The sequence below is a fragment of the Salminus brasiliensis genome, chromosome 17, assembly GCF_030463535.1.
Source record: "Salminus brasiliensis chromosome 17, fSalBra1.hap2, whole genome shotgun sequence".
NCBI lineage: Eukaryota > Metazoa > Chordata > Actinopteri > Characiformes > Bryconidae > Salminus > Salminus brasiliensis.
The window spans coordinates 24,916,502-24,937,972 of record NC_132894.1 but is presented as its reverse complement, the minus strand read 5'-3'; the positions used below and the strand labels follow the sequence as shown (position 1 = coordinate 24,937,972).

The window sequence follows — 21,471 nt, the reverse complement described above, 5'->3', positions numbered from 1 at the left end:
CAGTAGTGTGCTGTGATGAGCTCATATTTATATAAAATATTTTTGATGGCTGGCCCTTCCCGTGTCATTTTCAATCAAACATCCTTTTCTTGCTGTATTTCTTCTTGTTGCTTGTGAGTACACACAAGCATAAATCGAGTAGCCATGATTTGAGCCTGAATGTCTGTCCATAAATAGAAACTTGCAACAGCACATTTAACTCTTTTAAAAACTGGTATATTCTTTGATGTTTGATGATATTTTGATTTTGTCTCTGCAATTTCTCTCTCTTTCTCTCTGTGAGTATTCCGTGCACCATATGTCAACTGTTATGTCCCTGGTTTTATACGTTTATGCTTAATTTGAGGTTGCCATAGCTTACAGCGGACAAAGGAGGCCACATGGCAAGGGTAGAGAGCGTGTTTTTATGGTGTGTTTACTGTGATGCCAAACAAGCCTCATTTACGCTGGGCCTGCAAGAAAGAGAACTGTCATCACAGTCAACTCATGCTCTCACTGACACACTCAACCTCAGAATTGCTACAGGGATACAGTGTATATGAAAAATGTTCAAGGTCAGAAATGATAATAAGGAACTTGTTTATGGGCTTTAACTTCTCACATATTCTCACAGTCACACTGAGGTTTTCTGTGTGCATGCTCCCCCACATTCTTAGTGTAAAAGGCACGAATCGCATTTCAAGACGCTTCTTTTTCTTGGCCTTGTATGCTGTATATCTATTTTTTATACCTCTCGCTTACACACGTATACACACACTACAGCTTTATACATTTGTCAATCATCTATAGATGTTTTTTTGTTGGTTTTTAAAAATGTATTTATTTATTTTCTTGAGGTTTACTTTTAACATTTGTGTGCCTTTGTCACTATATATATCTTACACATTTTCCAACTTTTCTTTGTCTCTTTCAATTAAATGGGCTGTTTCAGTTATTTCACCTGTACGACTGAAATAAGATGAATATGCTCTGTTCTCATTGGCTGCCCTGTATTGTGCCTCAATTGAAGGAGGTGATTTGGAAATTGATACCAGCATGTATTGAAAATGAAACTGAGTATCAGAGCTTTTTATAAATCAGTTATGTAACTCTTATGTATCAGTTAGTAACTCTAGGGGTTGTAAATTTAGGGGGTTGTTTTTTGATGGCCTCATGGCATTGAAATTGTTAAATTGGGAGAACCATTATTTGAGGTAATTCAAATAGAGGTTTCCATAAAGTATGCAAAATACAAATTGCATCATATGAACACAGAACTCCACATAATGATCCAACTCCAGCCTGGCACTAATATTGTTTTTCTAATTGTAGTACATTTCTTAACACACAGAGAATTGTTCTGAGAGAAAATGTTCTCCTTGATCCTTATCGCACACATGCAACCGATTTAGCTCCAAAATGGTCTTATTAATTCTTACTATGCCCATTTAACAGCTCATGGTTATTACCTTATACGAGTTAAGTGTATGTGCATTTGAAACCAGAAGTTTACATACACTATATAAAAAGACACATCCTTTTTTCACTGTCTGACATATAGAATAAACCGAATATAGAATAAACTTTTCTGAAATTTACTGACCACATGACCACATGTACTGTGGTCTGACAATTGAACTGTTTGGCCATAATGACCATTGTTACGTTTGGATTAAAAAGGGGAACGCTTGCAAGCCTGAGAACACCATCCCAACTGTGAAACACAGGGTGGCAGCATTATGTTGTGGGGTTGTTTTGCTGCAGGAGGGACTGGTGCACTTACGCAAAATAGATGGCATCATGAGGAAAGAACATTATGGTTACATGGTTACAAACTGTTTACAAAGTGGCTAAGGATAACAAAGTCAGTGTTTTGGAGTGGCCATAACAAAGCCCTGATCACGATCCTATTGAAAATTTATAGGCAAACCTGGAAAGGTCATGTGTGAGCAAGGCAGCCTACAAACATGGCTCAGTTACACGAGTTCTGTCCGGAGGGATGGGCCAAAATTCCTGCCAACTATTGTGAGGAGCTTGTGGAAGGATATACAAAAAGTTTGACCCAAGTCATACAGTTTAAGGGCAATGGTACCAAATACTAATGACATGTAATTAAACTTGATTAATTGTCTTTAAAAATTCCCTCTCTCATTATTCTGCCGTTTAGCAAATCATTTTGGTAATCCTAATTGACCTAAAACGGGAAAAGTTTATTCTGTCAGACAGTGAAACAAAATGCATATATGTCTTTTTATATAGTGTATGTACAATTCTGGTTTCAACTGTATATGATGCACACCTATGCATTACATATCAACTGTGATTTTTCAGATCATTTTCTTTATAACTGAAAGTCATGAGTAAAAGTTTTGATTCAGATATCGGGAATGTCTTGTACTCTTGTAGACTGTAATGTACAGACAGCAGTTTCAGAGTGGAAGACCAATGGAAATTGTTTTGTTGGTGGTGGTATTGTGGTAGTAGTAGCAGTAGCTATGGTGGTAGTAGTAGAGGTGGTGAACACTAGAATGGTCACAACCTTAAAAAGGGTTGTAACATCTATAAAAACATGCATACTCTGATCAGGGACAAATAAAAATTGGATCAGGACTTCCCTTGTAGCAGTAATCTTTTCTAATCTCTGTAAGTACATCTAAGGATGTTCTTGTGTGCTTGAGTAATGTCCGTATTCTGTCCAGCCCTCTAAACAATAACCAGTAAGGACTGCTGGAAACCACTAGATCACATTTTCACATCCGCAGTCACAGACTTATGACGGATCAGTTTGACTTGTGTATATGTTAACCATGTGATTCCGAAATGTATTACTACAAGGTTATCCATGGGATATTACTATACTGATATTTTGAGCACAGCTCTATTATTGATTCATTAACACATTTATAATTTATTGCAAGACATACTGCAATTATTACACATGGCCATAAATTCCCCATGCTAATATTAAGTCCATATTGTGCAGTGCACATACGCACTCCCCTAATTCTATTAATAGATCCAAAGGTGAGTTCTTTTCTTTTGGTCTGGTGGAACAGCTGCTGTTGCCATAGCGACCAGGTGCATTCAGAGCAGGTGTCGTGTGCAATAACAGTGATGAATTAGTGTTCAAATATGGCTGCTGCACTTGAAGATCAGGTGTTCAGACCAAGCTTGGATAGTAACAAGAATGATAACTTGCACTTAAACAGTATCCTTTCTCAAACATCCATTAGAGCATGGCATTTCCATGGACATTGTTGGTTGGCATAATTGACATTAAATGAGTTTATAAATGAGATTAGTTTGCATTAATCATCCATTTATTTGTAATGGCAAGACAAAGAGTCAGATCCTTCCATCATCCGGTGTTAATATAAAGGCTGATTTCTCTGATGCTGCTGTGATTAGACAAGCATTAAGTCTTAGCTCTGGTTAAGGAGGATTCTTGGCGTGCACCGCGCATGGTCACCGGGTTTATAATGAGAGAGTGCAACATCTCTCAGCTTTAATCCTTTCCTAATAGAATATTTGTTGTCATGCATCACCATCAGCTTGACCACTCCTAGGCATCTTCACATCGCAGCATAATAAATGAGGAGAAGACTTTGATGAATGAAAACGCTAATTTTGCTTCGAAGCAAAATGCCAGAAATACTTGAACCCAGGTTCTAGTCAATTATTAGTGTCTTGCATTGCTAAACAGCTAACATCATGAATGTCCACTCAAGAAATGCGAATATTGTGAAAGTTAATTTTTGTTCATAATTTAATTCAAAAATATAAAAACTAGTGTGTTTATTTATACGCTCAATGCTTGGTTGGGTCTCCTTTATCACAAATTATGGCGGCAATGCAGCATGATATGGAGGCAATCAGCTTGTGGCACTGAAGTCCTGAAGTCCAGAAAGTGGCCTTTGGCTCGTCTGTATTTCTGATTCAGATGTTTCTCTTGATGTTGATCTTCCTCTTGACAAAATCACATAGATTCTCTAAGGGGTTCAGGTCTGGAGACTTGAGGACTGAAGCTGGCCAAACATACACAGTAGCATCATGGTCAGCAAACCATTTGGTAGTAGTTATGGCACTGTAGGTAGGTGCTGGAAAAGGGAATTATATCCTATAAAGGTTTTTAAATCATGAAGTTCTCCAAATATTTGCCGTTAGACTACAGGCTGCGTTTTGAATTGAAAACCAACACCAGAAGATGACATGGCATCCTAAACCAAACAGACTGCGGAAACTTGACACTGGACTCCCTACTGCCTCTACTCTTTCTCTAGACTCTAGGACCTTGATTTCCAAATTTACTGCAAAATTCATCTGAAATAGGACTATGGACCACTTAGCAACAGTCTAGTTATTGTTCAGATTAGACTGTTCTGATCTCTGGTTCACGAACGGCTTGATATAAGGAATGCAGCAGTTGTAGGTCCTTTCAAGAATTTGTCTTTGCATAGTGGTTTTTGATGCACTGATAGGTATGGAAGGTATTGATGGTGTCTTCTGGATAACTGTGAAAACTCAGCAGTTCTTCCCCATGATTGTGGTTGTGTGTGCTGAACTAGACTGAGATATACAGATATATGTATTTATGCTGTCCGCAACTCGAAATGAAATATTCAAATAATTTGAGATAATTAAGAAACTGTTTTCAAACAATATTCTATTTTTTATGCACTATTGTATACATTACACAGATGCAGCAAGAATGACCATGCTGTCATATGAAATATTGTCTTTTTAGGCAGAATAATCTTGCAGAGAAAACAGAACCTTGTTTTCTTCATCTTCCTTTGTTTTATTGGCTTTCTACGTGTGTGCGAGTGCTCTACTTTCTTTGTCCTCTGTGTCTTCCTGCCATTGTGGCCTGCTTAAGCTTCTGGTTTCCCCTCTCCGTTTTAATGTCATGTTAGATTTTCTCTCTTATTTATCTCCCCCTTACTGCCTCTTGCTCCTGTCCTTGCTCTGTTGCTTGCTTAGTAAGATACTTGCAGGCTTTCTACAGAGCTTGAATTTTTTGAGCGTACAAAGTTAGCAGATCTTTTACTTATTTGCTTGCTTACTTTTTTATTTATTTATTTTATTTATTTGTTTTAGACATTTTGCAACTGTTTTACACCTCTGATTGCAAGCAGGTTCTCAAAAACGATCATTCTGCTAAGCAGGACCACTTTTCAGCAACTTGTGGAAGAGAGAGATGAAAAGATGAGCAGTGTGCCTCAATAGCTATCAAACCTCTACTGTGCTGTTGCGGTACATTTAAATATTTCTACCTAAAATCTACACTGTGCGGAAGTATTTGAGGTAAAATAAGAGTGAGGACATGTTTTGTGACCAGATGAAACCAATATAGGGGTTTTGGGCCAAAAATATAAAGCACTTTGTGGTGCAAAACGTACCCCCCACTATCTTAAAAAATATCATATCTGCAAGTGTGATCATGGTGGCATTCGCATACACAGTACAAATTCATTTCATTGACATAAGCAGGACGTTTTAAACCATTATAAAATGAATGAAACCATGCTGATCAACTGGAACATGAGAGTATAGTGACCTTTCAGTATGACTGTAATCCCAAGCACAAGACCATATCAACATGGGAGTGGCTCAGAAAAAGAACTGTGTATGCCTACATAACTTCAGCCTGGCCCTGACCTCAGTCCCTTTGATAATCTATTGCACTATTGAAAATGGCCATTCAAAATGGCTGTGATTGCAGGCAATGTGTCTCTGCTTACTAATAATGTGTTTATGCATCCAGCACATTCCAGTTTGCATTTTGTTTTTATATGCAAAGCATTGGCTTAGTTTCCGAGCATGAGATGTTATTAATACCCTACGAATAACCATAAATATTGGAAACTTTTAATGGTATTGATTAAATGCAGTTTGCCAGTCAATGTATTCTAAAAACTAAACAAAATGTTGAAAATGAAAGTTGAGAACTAAAACGAAAAACCCCACAACATTTGGACTTGGCTTATATGTCAGTAACAGTTTCTCAGCTGTCCTAATACAAGGTAAAACTAACACTTCACTTCTAGTAGCTAGTCAGAGCGGTCAGATGGCCGCAGAGGAGCTCAGCATTCCTGTTATAAGTAGGTTGGCCCAACACTGTGCTTCTAGTGTTAGGAAAACCACAGAGGTTGCCACACAAACAGCGCGCCATCACTGAGTATGAGCCATTACAAGCTAATGTCTGCCTTACTGAATGCCATTCACAAACAATAATAGCCTATAACATTTCAGATTATAGACATTGTCACTCAGATCTGGATGTCCTTTGATATGCTTAGATGCTTGGATCTGTAAGTCGCTGCTTTTTTATCTGCCCGTAATGGCGCTCATATTATAGTGTTCTTCTTCCCTTGGCATTTGATGTTGACTACACATGTAAGCTTGTTATGCTGCACTTGTCAATTTTGAAAAAAAAACCAAAAAAACAAAAAACTGGCATATCTATAAACGCTGCGGTAGTTTTGGCACCTTTGGTACTCTAGAAAATGTTTTCATAATTTTTATATCAACATGACACTGAAGAATCTGTTCTTGTGGCCTTTTTCACCTGACCTGACCCTTTATTTGTAACCTTTGCTTTTAGTGTTCCTGGCTAATGGCAGAGGTCTGGTGCTATTCACAGGGATGTGATGTATAGACTATTAGTATTGTTGTACACCAGACAGGTGGAGGTCCAAACCACCAGCTGCACAGGCCACAAATCTGCCTTGCTGCTCCATTTTCACATAGTCGCTGCAGGAAACTTGAGCAAGACTTGCAGAAGCCCTGAGAGACTATGTAGTTGTTGTTTCACAGTCTGAAAATTGTTTTGGCCAGCCTAAACTTATATCTATAAAAGTATAATTGTGAATAATGAATTGGCCATGACCGTGAGTATAGGGGTTCGATGACAAGCTTGACATATTTTTTGGAGAAAAGAGTGGGATCGTATTTCTTTAGAATAGATGGAAAAGTGGAATTTAAAAGCTTTAAAATTGCAGTTGTTATGGATGACTATCATTCTTGTTAAAGCTGCTGAAAGTCCATCATGTAACATTAGAGATGGTCTGATGAAATCTTGAGCACATGTCTATCAATACTCTTCTGCCATTTATTTATTTATTTAAGAAACATGTAAGCTACACTGACAGTGTAACTACTGGCAGTGTATTCACTGCTATAGGTGGATTACAGTAGTACAGCTTATGTATAATACGCAAGTATCAGCTTTAGTTTTGACTCATGCAGTTACGCAAGCAGTTACATCAAATGTATAATTATACATATATAATTACAGTTCCATTCCCTTCCCTGTTCTACAGAAATGAAGCCAAAATTGTTCACAATGTTGTCAAATTTGCAACCAGAAGTGGAGCCTATTTATTTGGTAGACATGTCTCTTTCTCACAGACCAAGTGCGTCTCAGACCGCCTTTATTAAGCTTGCAGCTCAAAAGCAAATTTTTCCTGTGGATTTCCTTGTCCGATCAGTGTAGAGTTTCAGCAGTAAAAGTGCAGTTCAAGTACAGTACAACTCAGCTACTCCATATAATGGAGGAAAGGTGCAGTGCAGGTCCTACAGACATATCTTGCAGCCATCAGCTTTCAGTCACTTCATTCCAGGTGTAACCCTGTCTTTTTACAGTATAGCAGAGTAACATTTTCTGTGGGGAAATAAGTCAGATTTCAAGTCAAGTCAGATTTATTTGTATAGCACTTTTTACAACTGATGTCACAAAGCAGCTTTACATAAATAGTGATTAATAAAAGACAGAGACAAAGAAGAAGTGGCAAGGAAAAACTCCCTTCGAGCTGGAGGAAGAAACCTTGGGAGGAACCAAGACTCACAAGGGGGACCCATCCTCCTCTGGCCAGAACTATTTAAACATTAATGATAAAAAATTACCAAACCAGGTATAACAGATTAAAAATGGTTTTAACATGGTCACTAAACAGGTAGCAGTGATGGGCGGGTGAGCCGCTGGTCTGTCATGGGTGGTGGTGGGTGGGGGGCCTGCTGGTTGGACCGGTAGGTGGCAGCTGGTTTAACGAAGGTAGAGGGGACCTCAGCGGGTCTGTGTGTAGCACAGTTATTGGAGGCAGTTGCTATAAGGTGAGATTTCGGTTACAGTAAATAGTTAAAGATTAAACTTTTCTTTTCTGCTTTTTAAGTGTGTTATTTTTTTAAGATCGGATAATGCTTTATTTGTCCCACAGTGGGGAAAAATTCATTACTCACAATTATACTACTCTGGTAACTTTTTATCTCTGACCTTCTCTGACCTGTTAGGCCTATGGACTGTTCCTGCAAAGCTGGGATCATGAAAAAGGCCGAAATCTCTTGGTATTCTGAAGCATTAAGAGTTCTTTTCATTGGAACTAAGAGGCTGATCCCAGCTCCTAAAAAACAACCCACACCATAATCCCCCCTCCACCAAACCTTACACTTGGCACAATGCAGTCAGACAAGTACCGTTCTCCTGGCAACCAGCAAACCCATACTTGTCCATCCGATTGCCAGACAGAGAAGCACGATTCGTCACTCCAGAAAACACATCTCCACTGCTCTATAGTCCAGTGGCGGCGCATATATACTGTTCTTGAGCTAATCTGAAGGCCACATTAAGTTTGGAGGTCTGTAGCGATTGACTGCAGAACGTTGGCGACCTCTGCACAGACTCTTAAGTGCATGTGTTTTTGGGAATTACTTTCTTATTGTATATGTGCAGTGGCAGATTAAGTCACTGGTACAACATTTTCTCTGTTGTAAACTTAGCCTTGCTCAAAAGCAGAGCGGTTAAGAAATCACAACTGTCTGCTGTAACTTTTAAGCCACAGATGAGACGTAGGATGTGCAAACTTGTATAGCACCCTTTTTATTAGTATCAGGGAATAGAGCTCACGCTTCTATTAGATTTTAACTGCACAGCAAGGAGCAGCAAGGCAAGTCTATGATGTATGTCTGCTTTAACACCGCTCTCAACAAGGACATCAAAGCATTACAGATGTTTCGGCCTTTTACTTCTTTTATTTATGTTTTGAATCGACACCTTCCAGTATTGAAACTCTTCTCTCTTCGTCTGTGACCTATAGTTCCAGACCGTGGTCTACTTTGATGCAAATAAATAGAAAAGCTGGTTCCAAAAGCAGTGGTGCTGTAAAATTGTGCTTTGTGGAAGGGAAAATGATCTTTGTCACTTTCGTAGTCTGCGGTCAGAAACCGCAGGTGCAAGACGCTGACAGACTTCCTCTCTTCTCTCAGGCAAAACTAATTTACAAACCGCAGGGAGCACAGTTTGAAGCAAAGGTGTGTTTTCAGTCTGTGTGATAGAAGCAAAGCCTCTGTGCAGCTCAGATGAGTTTATTATACATACAAAATGGCAGTCGAAATGCATCAAATCAGCCCTAAATCAAGGCTTCTGGGTCATTGCCTGCACTTCCGGTTGAATTGTATTCTTTTTGTTTACACTTGAAAACTGTTGGCAGTGCTTTGCCTCGCTGTCTCTAAATCAAAAAGTTTGTCACTTTGAATCCCACTTTTCTTTGTTCTCTGACAGGATTCTGAGCAATTAGTTGGCTGTGACTTGACAGATGAGACTTCACTGTGGACCACTGAGTGAAAGTCACTATTGACTTTACATCAAACCCTCTGGCATTTGAGATGAGACAGAACCTGCTTAGCACCAACTGCATTGTGTTAAGGACATTGTTTCAGGGTTTCTCTTTTTTCTTTGCGTTTTGAGATCTTTCATAAATTTACAACTGCTGATAAACTGGTGTAAAATCAGAGATGCCCAATGATAATTATATTGCTTTACAACAAATCTTCATTGGACACATTTCAATTTGACTGATTACATTTTTTTACCCTCAGGAAAAATGTGTAGTGGATGATGGGCTACTGCACGGAAATGTCAGTGTTTCATTTGAATTCATTTCAAATCAATATTATATTGAAATAAATGTTATATTGTATGCAAGTAATAAACTGATGCTAGTAGATGTAGATAATATAACCTTATACACATTGACACTGGCATTGACAGATTTGGCTGTGAAATGTACTGATACCACCGCTGGGCCACAGTTCCCATATCCGTATATCTCGGACCAGTGTATGGATCCCTTTTACTACTGAGAGTGATTAAATGTCTCAGAGGAAACAGATGTCCAGACTGTCCAGGCGTTTATCATGTTCAGCTCCCATGGTTCATGTGAACCTGAGATTTACTGCCTGAACACTCTGCACTAAAATGATAAGCAAAACAAAACTCTTCCTCATATTATTTAATATTATTAATGTACTCCCTCTGTCTGTTTTGTTCCTTACATTTTGTTGCTGTTCGGTCCAATTTTTAAATGATCTTTGAGTTTTAAACCTGTTTTGTATAGAGCCCATTATGCCTGTCTCTCTGTCAATTTCGCTTTTGGCATCAATTATAAAGAACTGCCAGATGTTTTCTGGGAAATAAAATATGATGTCAAACTGTGTGGCAGTGGTGGTGGGTGCCTTTGATGGAGAATGGCAAATTTATGGTTTGTGTTCTCCATTCGGGGGTATATGGGGAAAAGTGTCTTAGGGAAGACAGATGTGGTTGGCAGGACAGTGGGAGACTACATGTAGTGGTCCCATTGTGGGGATTTGAGTTGTGTTGCAAAATTTGTTTGGTCAACCAACATTTGACTTTGCAGCTGCTTGACCAGTCTTTTCTTGTCATGTTCAAATGTATTAATAAATGTATTTCTCTTTGGTCTAAACTCCATAAGAGTTTACAGAAACAGTTGTTGTGTCTGTCTTGGTGTGCTCTTATCTGCAAAGTTCTGTATGTCTCTGAAGCCACTTAAGACATCTAATGTTGCAAGAAATTTGAAGTGTTAGCCAGACTGTTACCTTTCACACCAGAAACGTTGTGATGGCAAGTTTCTGTTTTGACTTTTAAGACTAAGGATGTAACCTTTCAAATGCATCTGTTTGGTTTTCACATTTTCTTTAACTCTCTCTTGCTCATCTTAGGCAGCAGATACTTTTTCTTTTTTGCAATCCTTCTGTCACTGGTTCATCTGTAAATTACATTCACATATGTGGCATTTAGCCAGTATGTTTATCTATAGCAACTCACAAGAGTATTTTGTTGTCCACTCAGCAAATATCCCTAGCTATCCCTAGAGTCCAAACACCCTTGACACCAACCGACACAAGAATCTGTGTTGATGCCTAGTACAATAATACAAAGATGCACAGTATCTGATGTCTTGGTACAAAAATGCAATATACAGAGAAAAGACCTTGCATAAGAGAAAATGATGAACCTTTTAATTCATGCAAGATTAGTCTTTTGTTGAGTGTTGTTCAAAGAGTTGGTGTTTAAAGGCATTGAGTGACTGTTTGGACACCTAGAGAAGATTAGTTCAACCACATCCTCTTTTGCAGAACTGCACAGTGACGTTTGTTGGTTTTGTGTGCTGTATGTAAGCCATGAACTGCACAAACTGCAAGTTTCAGGTCCTGTCACATTTCAGTAGTGTTTAGGTTGTCTAGGCTGTTGCAAAAGTTTTTCTTTCTTTTTTTTTTTCTTTCTATTGTGCAGTAGACTTGTTCGTGTGTTTTAGATTTGGAGGCATGACATGCTGTGCATCAGCTTTAGCTGTTGAACACATCACCTGACATTCTCATAAAGACAAAGAACCCAAGAACAACAAGCATTTTCACACTTACAGTTTGTTTTCTTGTCCGAATCAATTACGGAGTTTGTAAACTTAGAGTGTTTTCCCTGTGGTTTAGTTTGTTTTCACACAGAAAATAACCCAGTCCACCAAAGTGCGTCACAACAAGCCACGTGAGAAAGTTCTTTCCGCTTATTTGTCAGACCTGTCGAGAGCAAGAAAGTAAATACAGTAAGAAGGTCCTGTGTTCCAGACTAGTGCATAATTCTGTGCAGTTTAACATGGAGCAAGGGCAGAGGTGGCTTCTGTTCATAGCTGTAGTGATTATGTGAGCAGTATGCCAGTTTAATACCTGGCTGTGGGAGCTGTTTAGCTCAGACTTGCAGAATACACCTGATAGTTGGATCAGATCGAGGTTAGATCACGTTCTTATCACAAGAAAACCGGACCGATCTTGTCAAGGATCTCTGCGTTATTGTTTTGGTTCACATTCGATTACTGTATTCACACCTTTCCAAAGGAATTGCACCAAGATGATGTAACCAGACAAAGAAGTGAAGGTGTGAAAATACCCTAAAAGACCGCAGGCCTCTCTAAACTTTTGGGCACTGCACACTGGCCGAGTCTCGCCATGGCCAATAGGAAAGCAGTGGTGTGTCTGGCAGTACTTTCCAACAAGGAGGACAGGCTACTTCTATCTGAACAGGAGCTGTACCATATATCAGTGTGAAAACCAGTCATGACCCATCAAGAAAAGGCGTAGCATGGAAGCAGGTGTCGGCCCAAGTTTATAGGTACCAGCATTTTAACTAACTAAGAAAAGGGAACCTCTGAAATAAACTTGTCATCTAAGGTGCTTCTGATACTAGCCAGTACACATATGCAGACCCTCCCTCGCTACAGAGAGTGCCTCCCACTTTTGCGCCCAACCAGCAAGTGACACGCATATACCGCGAGTGGTGTTGACCGCAGCTTGTGCAGAACCTGAGCGGTAAGCACATTGCATAATGCTTTTATTGTGAAAACAGCTTAAGGGGATGTTACCATCCATTAAAAAGAAGGGTGCAAGAACTTCATGCAAGGGTTTTGGTGTTGAATACCTTTCAGTAATATTACTAATATTTGTTTTTTGGTTGCCTTGAAGCATTGTAAAATATTAAGATGTAATGTCAGTTAGTATTTAAAATGTGCAACAATTTTTACGTTTTTACGTTTAAATACAGGCATTTTACATGAAACAATGTTTGAGGTCTTTGCCTAACCAGTTAAGTCTCGCGGCCAAATGCCCAAGCCAAAAGCCATTTAGGAACCTTTATTTTTCAGAGTGCACAAATGTGGCCCGGCAAGGAGGCCCACAATTGCTCATAGCAAAACAAGCAGTGTAGTCTTTTTTTGAGTGAAATGGCTGATCCCAGAGCCTTGATTTAGCGTCCTGTTGACCCACAGCGACAGCAGTTGCGCTATTTTACCACTATGTGTGTGCCTGAACCTCTGTGCCTGCATGGAATATAACTCACACACTTCACAGCCTAGGAGGAATCTGATCACTTGCCACAGATTTACAATTGTCAATTCACCCCATGCCAAATAGCTAATAAAACAGGGGCTTTCATGTGAACAGTGTTTTATGGAGAGGCTCTGCCTGTGCTTCCTGCAGTGCTCTTTTCTGTGTGCAGCAGCGTGCAGTTTCCAAAGCCACAGGCTCCGCCCTGGAACTTCCTCTGGGCCCCGGCAGCTCCTCATGGGGCTGTGGGGGGCTGAGGGGAGGGGAGTCGAGCAAAGCCTAGAGATATTCGTGCAGCTCCAAGAGATATTCGTGCACCTCCATTCTTTGCGCATGAAAAGTGTACAGTTGGATGAGATCCTTGGATCTTTTCACCCCTCCTGTTGTGTTCATTTAAGACCATAATTTCATTGAAATGACTCTGAAAACATTTGCCTGTTTTCTTAGTTTGTTAAACAAATAATATATTACAAGGGAGGTTTCCAATCTTAGTTCCAGCATTCCAGCATTTACATTACCTGTCTCCAGCTTCATTCCTAGACACAATTTTGGTTGGCTTAGACAGATTACATGCCCAATTATCCTTTGGGTTACATTTCAGGACTTCTCCTAACAAAACCTCCCAGACCTTTCACACAGAGGTTATCATACTGTAAGAGGCACACATACAGAATCTTATCTAAATGACTGATCAGCTATTACCCCTGGGTCTAATTTTCAATGATTCTTTAGTTCCATGTTGCAGCACCCCGCCAACAGTTTGAGGTGAAGCATGCTGCATGCTTCTGAGAAAGTTAAATCAGAGGGAAATGGGTGATCCACACAGGAAAGTGGTACTATTATCCACATTTAGTATTAACATACTTTTGAACACTGATGAACAGCTGAAACATTCCAATGTTATTCCTTTCCTGGGGCTTTGTGCGGCTCTGATTCTTTAGCTTACACCATGGTGAACAAGCATGTTATCTAGCGATCAAAGTGCAAAATTAAAAGAATTCAGACAAAATCTGATCCCTACTATAAATAGTATATTCAGTATCAGTAGTTCTTTATTCTCCATTAAGGGAGGATTGTGCTATGTACATTCGTTGTACATTTGACTTATCCAGTTTTAAATAGGGATGTCCCGATTTAGTTATTTGGATTGAATTAAGACCCTTAACGATGAGTAACCTGCCGATCTTTGTGCTTGTCTAAATAATGCAGCCACACAGTTTAAATAAGATGTGCTGCTGATTAATCCTGAAGTAAAATCACTTTCAGCAACATTCTGGACTTTTTGTAAAATTACTTATTTATAGTGTGTTTAATATCTTATAATCCAGTCTGACTCTCCCTCCCTGACCATTCAGCTCCCAGCTCCTTTAAAACACTGCAGTCAAGTCACTTTGTATGTCTATTTGTGTGTAGTGGTACACACTCTGAACGGATAACCATTGTTTGTCGACTACCTTTTATAGTGAGGTGAATGTAATGGGTTTCTATAGTGTGTGTGTATTAGCATTAGGGTTGGCCTCCTCTCCGATTCTGAACTCGCTCTTCAGTGCTGGTCTAAAAACAAAAATAGGCACATGGTTCCTCCACTGTTAAAACAGAGCCTGTCTATAGTTTCATATAGTTTCAGATTTTGTGCTCTGTTTTCATGTTCCACTGTAAAATAGTCTTCTGAGAAGTGCTGCTGGCAGGGTATGATGTCTGTTAATGGTGCCTTGAGGACACCAGCTGGCGCTCTGCACACCGTGGTTAAACCATAGAATTATGATTAAAATAGCCGATACCTGATCCATTAAAATATGCTTGGATCTTAGGTATGGCTCATTCTGTGTTTTTGTCCCTTTTCTGTTCCTTTCTTCAGTTGAAGTGTGCAAGCTTTGGGGCTGTGTTTGGATTATTCAGCACTGTCATGTCACAGCATCAGAGTAGACTTTTCCCATGATAAGGTTCGCGAGGCGGCCTAAAATGTATCACTGTTCATAACAAGCGAAAAGAACTTGTATGAAAACAATAAATTCTGAAATGTAGGTTGAGTGCTGTTCCACCAGCTAAGACCCAGTAGGGCAAAGACCTGTATAACACACTGAGGGTTTCTGGGCTGGTATGATGCAATGCAGTGCCAAGACTTCGAAGTTAGTGACTTTATTTAGAAACCTCTTCCCTGTAGAAGACAATAATTAAATTCTAATAATACAGTGCTTTTTACAATAGACACTGATACAAAACAGTGTCCATTGGGCAAGCCTAATTAGCACTAGGCTGAGAGGAGGAAAAGCAGGAAAGCTGCAGAAACCTTGACAATAACAAAAGCTTTAAAAGGGGGACCCTTGATATATTCATACTGGCTAGCAGTTTTATGATTTAAAAGCATGAAGTAAGATTGAAAGGAAGACCTTGGTTCAGGAGGAGAGCTCAGTGGGAAGCCAGGGACTAAATAATGAAATTGGAAATAGATTTGTTGACTGCATATACATTTTTTTATTTCTTATTAATAGAGATGGATTGTGAATTGTGAATGACTTGTATGTGGCAATATGGTATGTTATGATAACCCATCGGTTAGAGCGTAGTTGTGGGGTTGATGATTCAATATGCAAGTTCTCTAAGCTGCCACTGTTGGGTCATTGAGCAAATTGGGTCATTGACTAAAGCAGTAAGGCTGCAATGTTTTGGTACTTCCATGTACACTTACCCATCTTACTTCACGAGTGTTTCAGAAGAAATCTGCCATGAACAGTGTCGAGTAATTTCACTCAGATTTGCAAAATTGATTGCTTATTTTCCATGTAATTCTAGTAGATGTTCTGTTGTAAAGTCACCACAGTGGAAGTCACCTGCTTATTGTAACCAGTGTCTAAGCAGTGTTTTCTCTTTTCTTGCAGGGAATCATGTTACCCTACCTTTTGGACCCGGTTGCTTTTTAGCTCTTCTGTGCTTGGACTAATCATCGGCTCAGTCATGAATCACACGCCCAGCCCCCACATGGCCGAAGCTGCCAAGTCTGGGGCGGGCCTGCTTTGTGGCCTGGGTCTGGGGCCAGATCGGGTACGTTCCCCAGACAGCCTGACCCATACCCCGAGCCCCACAGGTGGTACCCCTAGCTCCAGTCCCCCTTTGCTCTTGTCTCCAGGGCTGGGCTGTGAGGGTGCTGGAGGTGACTGGGAGAGTCGCGAGGAGCTTCGCCTGCGCGAGCTGGAGGAGGCTCGAGCGCGGGCCGCTCAGATGGAGAAGACCATGCGCTGGTGGTCGGACTGTACTGCCAACTGGAGGGAGAAATGGAGCAAAGTTCGCGCAGAGAGAAACCGGGCACGGGATGAGGTCAGGCAGCTACGGCAGCGCCTGGATGCCCTCACAAAGGAACTGACTGGGGTGCGCCGTGAACGGCAAGAACTGGCAGCTGAAAATGAGCAGCTGCGCATCGAGGCCCAAAGGCTCCTGGCTGACCAGAGCTCACCGTCCAACGCCCCTATTTCAGCACCACCCTCCAGCTCCTCCACAGCCTCATCCCCCTCCAACCAGCCAGCTGGCTCGGACAGTAAACAGCACAGGCAGGAGGATGAGAGGGTGGGGGAGGTTCCTGGCTCCCCAGAGCAGGAACCTGTTAGGGATGTGGGGAATGAGAAACCAGAAAGGCAGAAGGTAAGTCCTCTTAAATAGATTTAGTTAAACAGGGCTCCTGTATGTCATTGAAAAGTATTAAAATTTATTTTTAAAAGCTTAGGAGGGGCTTTTTACTTTTTATAAACAATTATAATAATTATAAATATAAATACTTATTTTCTTTCTTTTTTTTTTTTACAAAAGAGATTAGGGCTATTTATGTTTTGGGGCACTATTGAGTATGTTCGTTTGGATGGAATTCAAACATGATTTTGGGGGCACTAAAATCTCCCACAATGCACTTGTAATTTGTTGTAAACAATGTAGCTCACTACACCAGCTAAATGTGGACCAAAATGCATTGTGAGTCGCTTGTTAGTAAGCAACATACAGCAGAATAAACTGGAACCGATAATGTTTGCTCATATAAGCAGGTAATAGTTCCATGCAACTACATGCCATGAATTTAAGATATTTTCCCATGTAGTTTGTTAATGAAAGGCTTTTGTTTCCAAGCAACACAGTAGTCAAAGATTATTTCACAAACAGCACAGTGCTTTTACTGATTCATAATTCAGTTTGTGTGTGTACAAAGCTTCAAACAGGACTCAGACACTCATATTTGTTTATGCAACTGGTGCTGACGCATGATGATGATAAAGTGTCTGATTTCATTTGTGTTTCTGCTGCTACATAGGAAACGAAATAGTCTCTCACTATATAGCGCAGTAGTAATGAGGGAGTAATTTTGGTCACATTCGAGTTTTTTTTTTTTTTTTGTTCCTGTTGTGATTGAGTTCATTCTCTTCTTTGTAGTTGTTTGCTAGGGGTGGGACAAAGTGCTGCAGTTTTTGTTTGGATTAAGAAAAGCAAATTGCGTCACTAAACGCACACAGCTGTGGCTGGTTAGCTCCTTAGCAATCTGAGATATGCTGTTATAGACTGTGGACATAATCAATTGATGGAACTAACCAATGGTTAGAATAACAGGAACTTGTGGTTTTAAATAATATAAATATGGTATTTGGGATCAGAATGTCTATAGTTTTAGATTTCTGTTAATGACTTCTTATTTTTCTTCAGTTCACTTTAGATAAAGATTTTGTGTTGTAATACAATATTGCCCTAATGCTACAGGTTATGTTAGGGGTGTAACAATACATAGAAGTCACTGTTTGGTTCACCCTATGGTTTGGACATGATGGTTTGGTTTGAGATTGGCACAACCGGGGGAAAAAAGTAACAACCCCAAAATGCATAAAGCTAGAATTTTTATTTTTTAGACACCAGCTTGAGCTAAGCATGTTGTAAGCATGTTGCTTACAGCTTACATTTTAAAGCAGGGGTTCCCAATTTCTTCCCTGCCAGGACCCACTCATATCCACTAGATATCTTTTATTCAGCATACTGTTTCTTCACCCACAGATAAATTATTCTGAAGTAATAAAATAATGTACCTTTTTTGTTCTGTGTTTAGGTGTGGTCCATTCAGCATGAATCATTAGTATGAACACATTATTACAGTTTGGTAATATTCAGACTTATGTGCTGTGCTGGGTCAGTTGTCTGCTCTGCATCTGATCACCTGTACTATCGGCTTTTGTGTCACTGGTGTGTTACTAGATAATAACCAGTCACTACAAAAATAGGGAACACGCGGAACATGGCTAACACAAGAACTTCACATGGCAAACATTTTTCCCGGAGGAACTTATGAAATTTGATTCTGCATTACGCTTGTCAGTCTTCAGATATGCTGTGCATTCCCTGTACGACCATGTGAATTGTATCATTATACTCCTGCTGTAATCAGGGATTTTTCTCATTATAAAACAAACACTTCAAAAGCAGTGTTGATGTTTAATCTTGGAACCTTGATATTGGCCATTTAAATTGGTCAGACCCTACTGTCTGAAAATCTAGTTCTCATGCTGATACCATTGAGAAATAAGAAACCTGAGCCCTGCTCAGACAAATAAAGAATGAAAACAAGACTGAAAAATTGGATTTGGGATTCAGTCCAGGCGACTCGCTGCTTACTAGACCTCCGGAGCTAGGCAAATAAAAGGTGAAGACAGTCTGTACAAAGAGAGGGAGGAAGATGGAGCAATATATGGGTCAGCTGCAGATCTGATTTTCTGTGCCATGCTGTGCTTCACTGGTTTCCCATTACCTGTTCCTGTTCCCCATGTTCTGGTGGGCTGCGTTCCTTTCTTTTGTCCTGTCGTTGGAGCTCCATCCCCCCCCCCCCTCTTGTTTTAGCCCTGGGGGAACAGCCAGGAGACTGCAGCATAAAAGCCAAATCCCACTACCCAGCAGCAGCCTCCCTCCCGTTTCCTAGCCACAGACTTGCCTTGTCTAAGCATACCCTGCTTTTTCTTAATGTGTTTTTAATTACTGTTTCAGAAAAAGTGCTCATCACACATGATGAAGGCATCTGCTTTTTTCCTGTTTTTGATGGCAGGTACAAACTGAAAGTGTCAGTGCTCACTAACAAAACACACACTTTGTCTCTGCTGGAGCTATGTAGTGAAGATTTCAAATTAATGTCAGTGTCAAACTTGACCTTAAGGAGGCCATGCAAGATGGGTGTATGCCTGTCCAGTCAGCGGGCAGTACCTTTGAGCTGTAGCAACAACAACTGCTGCCATTTTTGCAACAAAAAATAGCGATAACCCTTTCGGACAATGCTTTGCACTGTAAATTAGCAAAAGTATAGCTCCATTTCTACAGCCGCAGCAGACACTGGGTGCAAATCAGTCTTTGTTGAGTAAACAAGCACTGCCGGGGCAGCCCAGCTCACAAGCTTGTTTCGTACTATCCCATTTCCTGCCACTCCAAGTCTAGCTCCCCACACAAACATGCTGAATGCTTCCACATGTGCAGCTCTGCATCTCGGATTACACATATGCTCCTCTGTTGCCCTCTGGTGGCTCAGAGCATGCGTCACACTCCTGTTTTAGCTTTGAAACGATTGTGAAGGCTCCTGAGATTGCAGGAAGCAAGCAGTGTGTTCCGTGTTTTCTGTCTTTCTCCCGAGGCCATCCCTTTGATATACAATCTCCGCTGTGGGGGAAAAAGAGAGAGAAGACATATGGAAATTGGAATTGAAAAAGCAGCTTTTGATTACAGGTCCAAAGTGCCTGTAAATTTTATGTGTTTCTACAGGAAATGAGAGCTAGGTGTAATATAATATATGTTATGTGGATATTCTTGAGAAAAAAGCCCTTCTTTGTGTCCAGAGAGTGTAAACATGAAATTCTTTGTCTGATGCCTTGTTTTTCCTTCCTTTGGAATTGTTATTATGATGATGTAAGGCTTGGATGTTGAGTGATTTGTGCAGGGAGCTGCAGTATCCCATCTTTTTAAGCAGTTTTTTTTTAAGACTGTTGAATGATTTTTTTTTTTTTTTTCCCCTGCTGACGTTTCCCTTCTTTCCACTGTAATTAAAGTTTTCTCTCCCTTATTCTCGATCTGTGCACGTCTCATCCCTTCTTGTACTATTTTTGTCCCGGCTGCCTCCCAGGAACTGCAGCTGTTGGAAGCTTTGCTAAGGGCCAAGGCGGAGGCTCCAGACTCATGGGATGCACGCAGCGCCAGCAGTCTACGCACGGCTCTCAGTCGGCAGGACCGGAACAGGCTGCTGTGGGACGACCTGGCTTCCCTGGAAGAGGACTCCTCCAAGCTCACCGCCCTCCAACTACGCCTGGATGAATCCCAGAAAGTCCTTTTGAAAGAGCGCGAGTGAGATCTCTGCTTCTTTTGTCTTAACATTATTAGGGATGTGGAATGTCACAATACCAGGTTTTTCACTTGGAATGATGCAGTAGTTGATACAAACACAATACTGTGGCCAAAAATGAATGACTAAATTAAAACAACAAATGAAAGTCTCACATTAAACAGCTATCACAGCTCGCAAACTCTTGTTGCAGCCAGCGAGAAATCCTTTTGTTTTTTTTCTCCCACTATTCCTTGCAGAATGATATTTCTGCTAAATTATTGGGCCATCTTGCCCAGCATGTTTTAGATCTGCTCACAGGTTTTAGTAAGGATGTCCGGGAACTGTAAGGGCGATTCCAAAAAGCCTGAGCTTGTGTTTCTTGAAATAGTGCATGGTGTTTTTAGAAGTTTGTTTTGGATCATTGTCCTGGTGTAGAAGCCTTTTTGTTGATCTATAGCCTTAGTTTCTTTATCTGCTGTGGAATATTTTTTTCCATCCACCTGTACAGTGTTTCCTGTGCCACTGGCTGCCCCACAACATTGAAGCACAAAAGATCTTGCCTATGCTGAACAGCTGAAAAAGGGTTCTTGCCATCAACGCCTTCTCCGTTTGTTCTGCAGACATACCTTTTGGTGATCGTGGCCAAAGACATCTTTTAGCCTACAGCACCCCCCCCTCCCCAAGAAAAAAATTGCCTTGCATTTTTGGTCAGCACATGGTTGATGCTTTTTGACAGTTGACCTGTGAACATTTGACCTAATGTGAATTAGAAACATTTGATTTACAACTTTTTCAAATGTGACTGCATGTAAAAACCAACTTAGGGTTAGGGTATTCATTATTGTACATGCCAAATTTAAATTTCTTTTTCTTTTAGTTTAATCAAATATCAGGTCACTGTGCATTAACGTGTGTAGAACAAAAGGGTTACTGCAAACGTTGAGTTACACATTTTCAGCCATGGGTGCCCAGACTACTTTCTTTGGCAGCAATTAGAGAGTGCT

At 40.3% G+C, this 21,471-nt stretch overlaps 1 protein-coding gene across 2 annotated transcripts in view; it reads left to right on the top strand.

Annotated features, from left to right (window-relative positions):
- ccdc102a (coiled-coil domain containing 102A) overlaps nucleotides 1–21,471 on the top strand; it is an 81,804-nt gene that overhangs the window by 19,761 nt on the left and 40,572 nt on the right. For both annotated transcript variants that reach the window (XM_072659844.1, XM_072659843.1), the window contains exons 2-3: nucleotides 16,026–16,782; nucleotides 20,270–20,487. In XM_072659844.1, coding sequence (XP_072515945.1) covers nucleotides 16,102–16,782; nucleotides 20,270–20,487 — 899 coding nt within the window. In that variant the 5' untranslated portion in view covers nucleotides 16,026–16,101. The remainder of the gene's footprint in view (nucleotides 1–16,025; nucleotides 16,783–20,269; nucleotides 20,488–21,471) is intronic.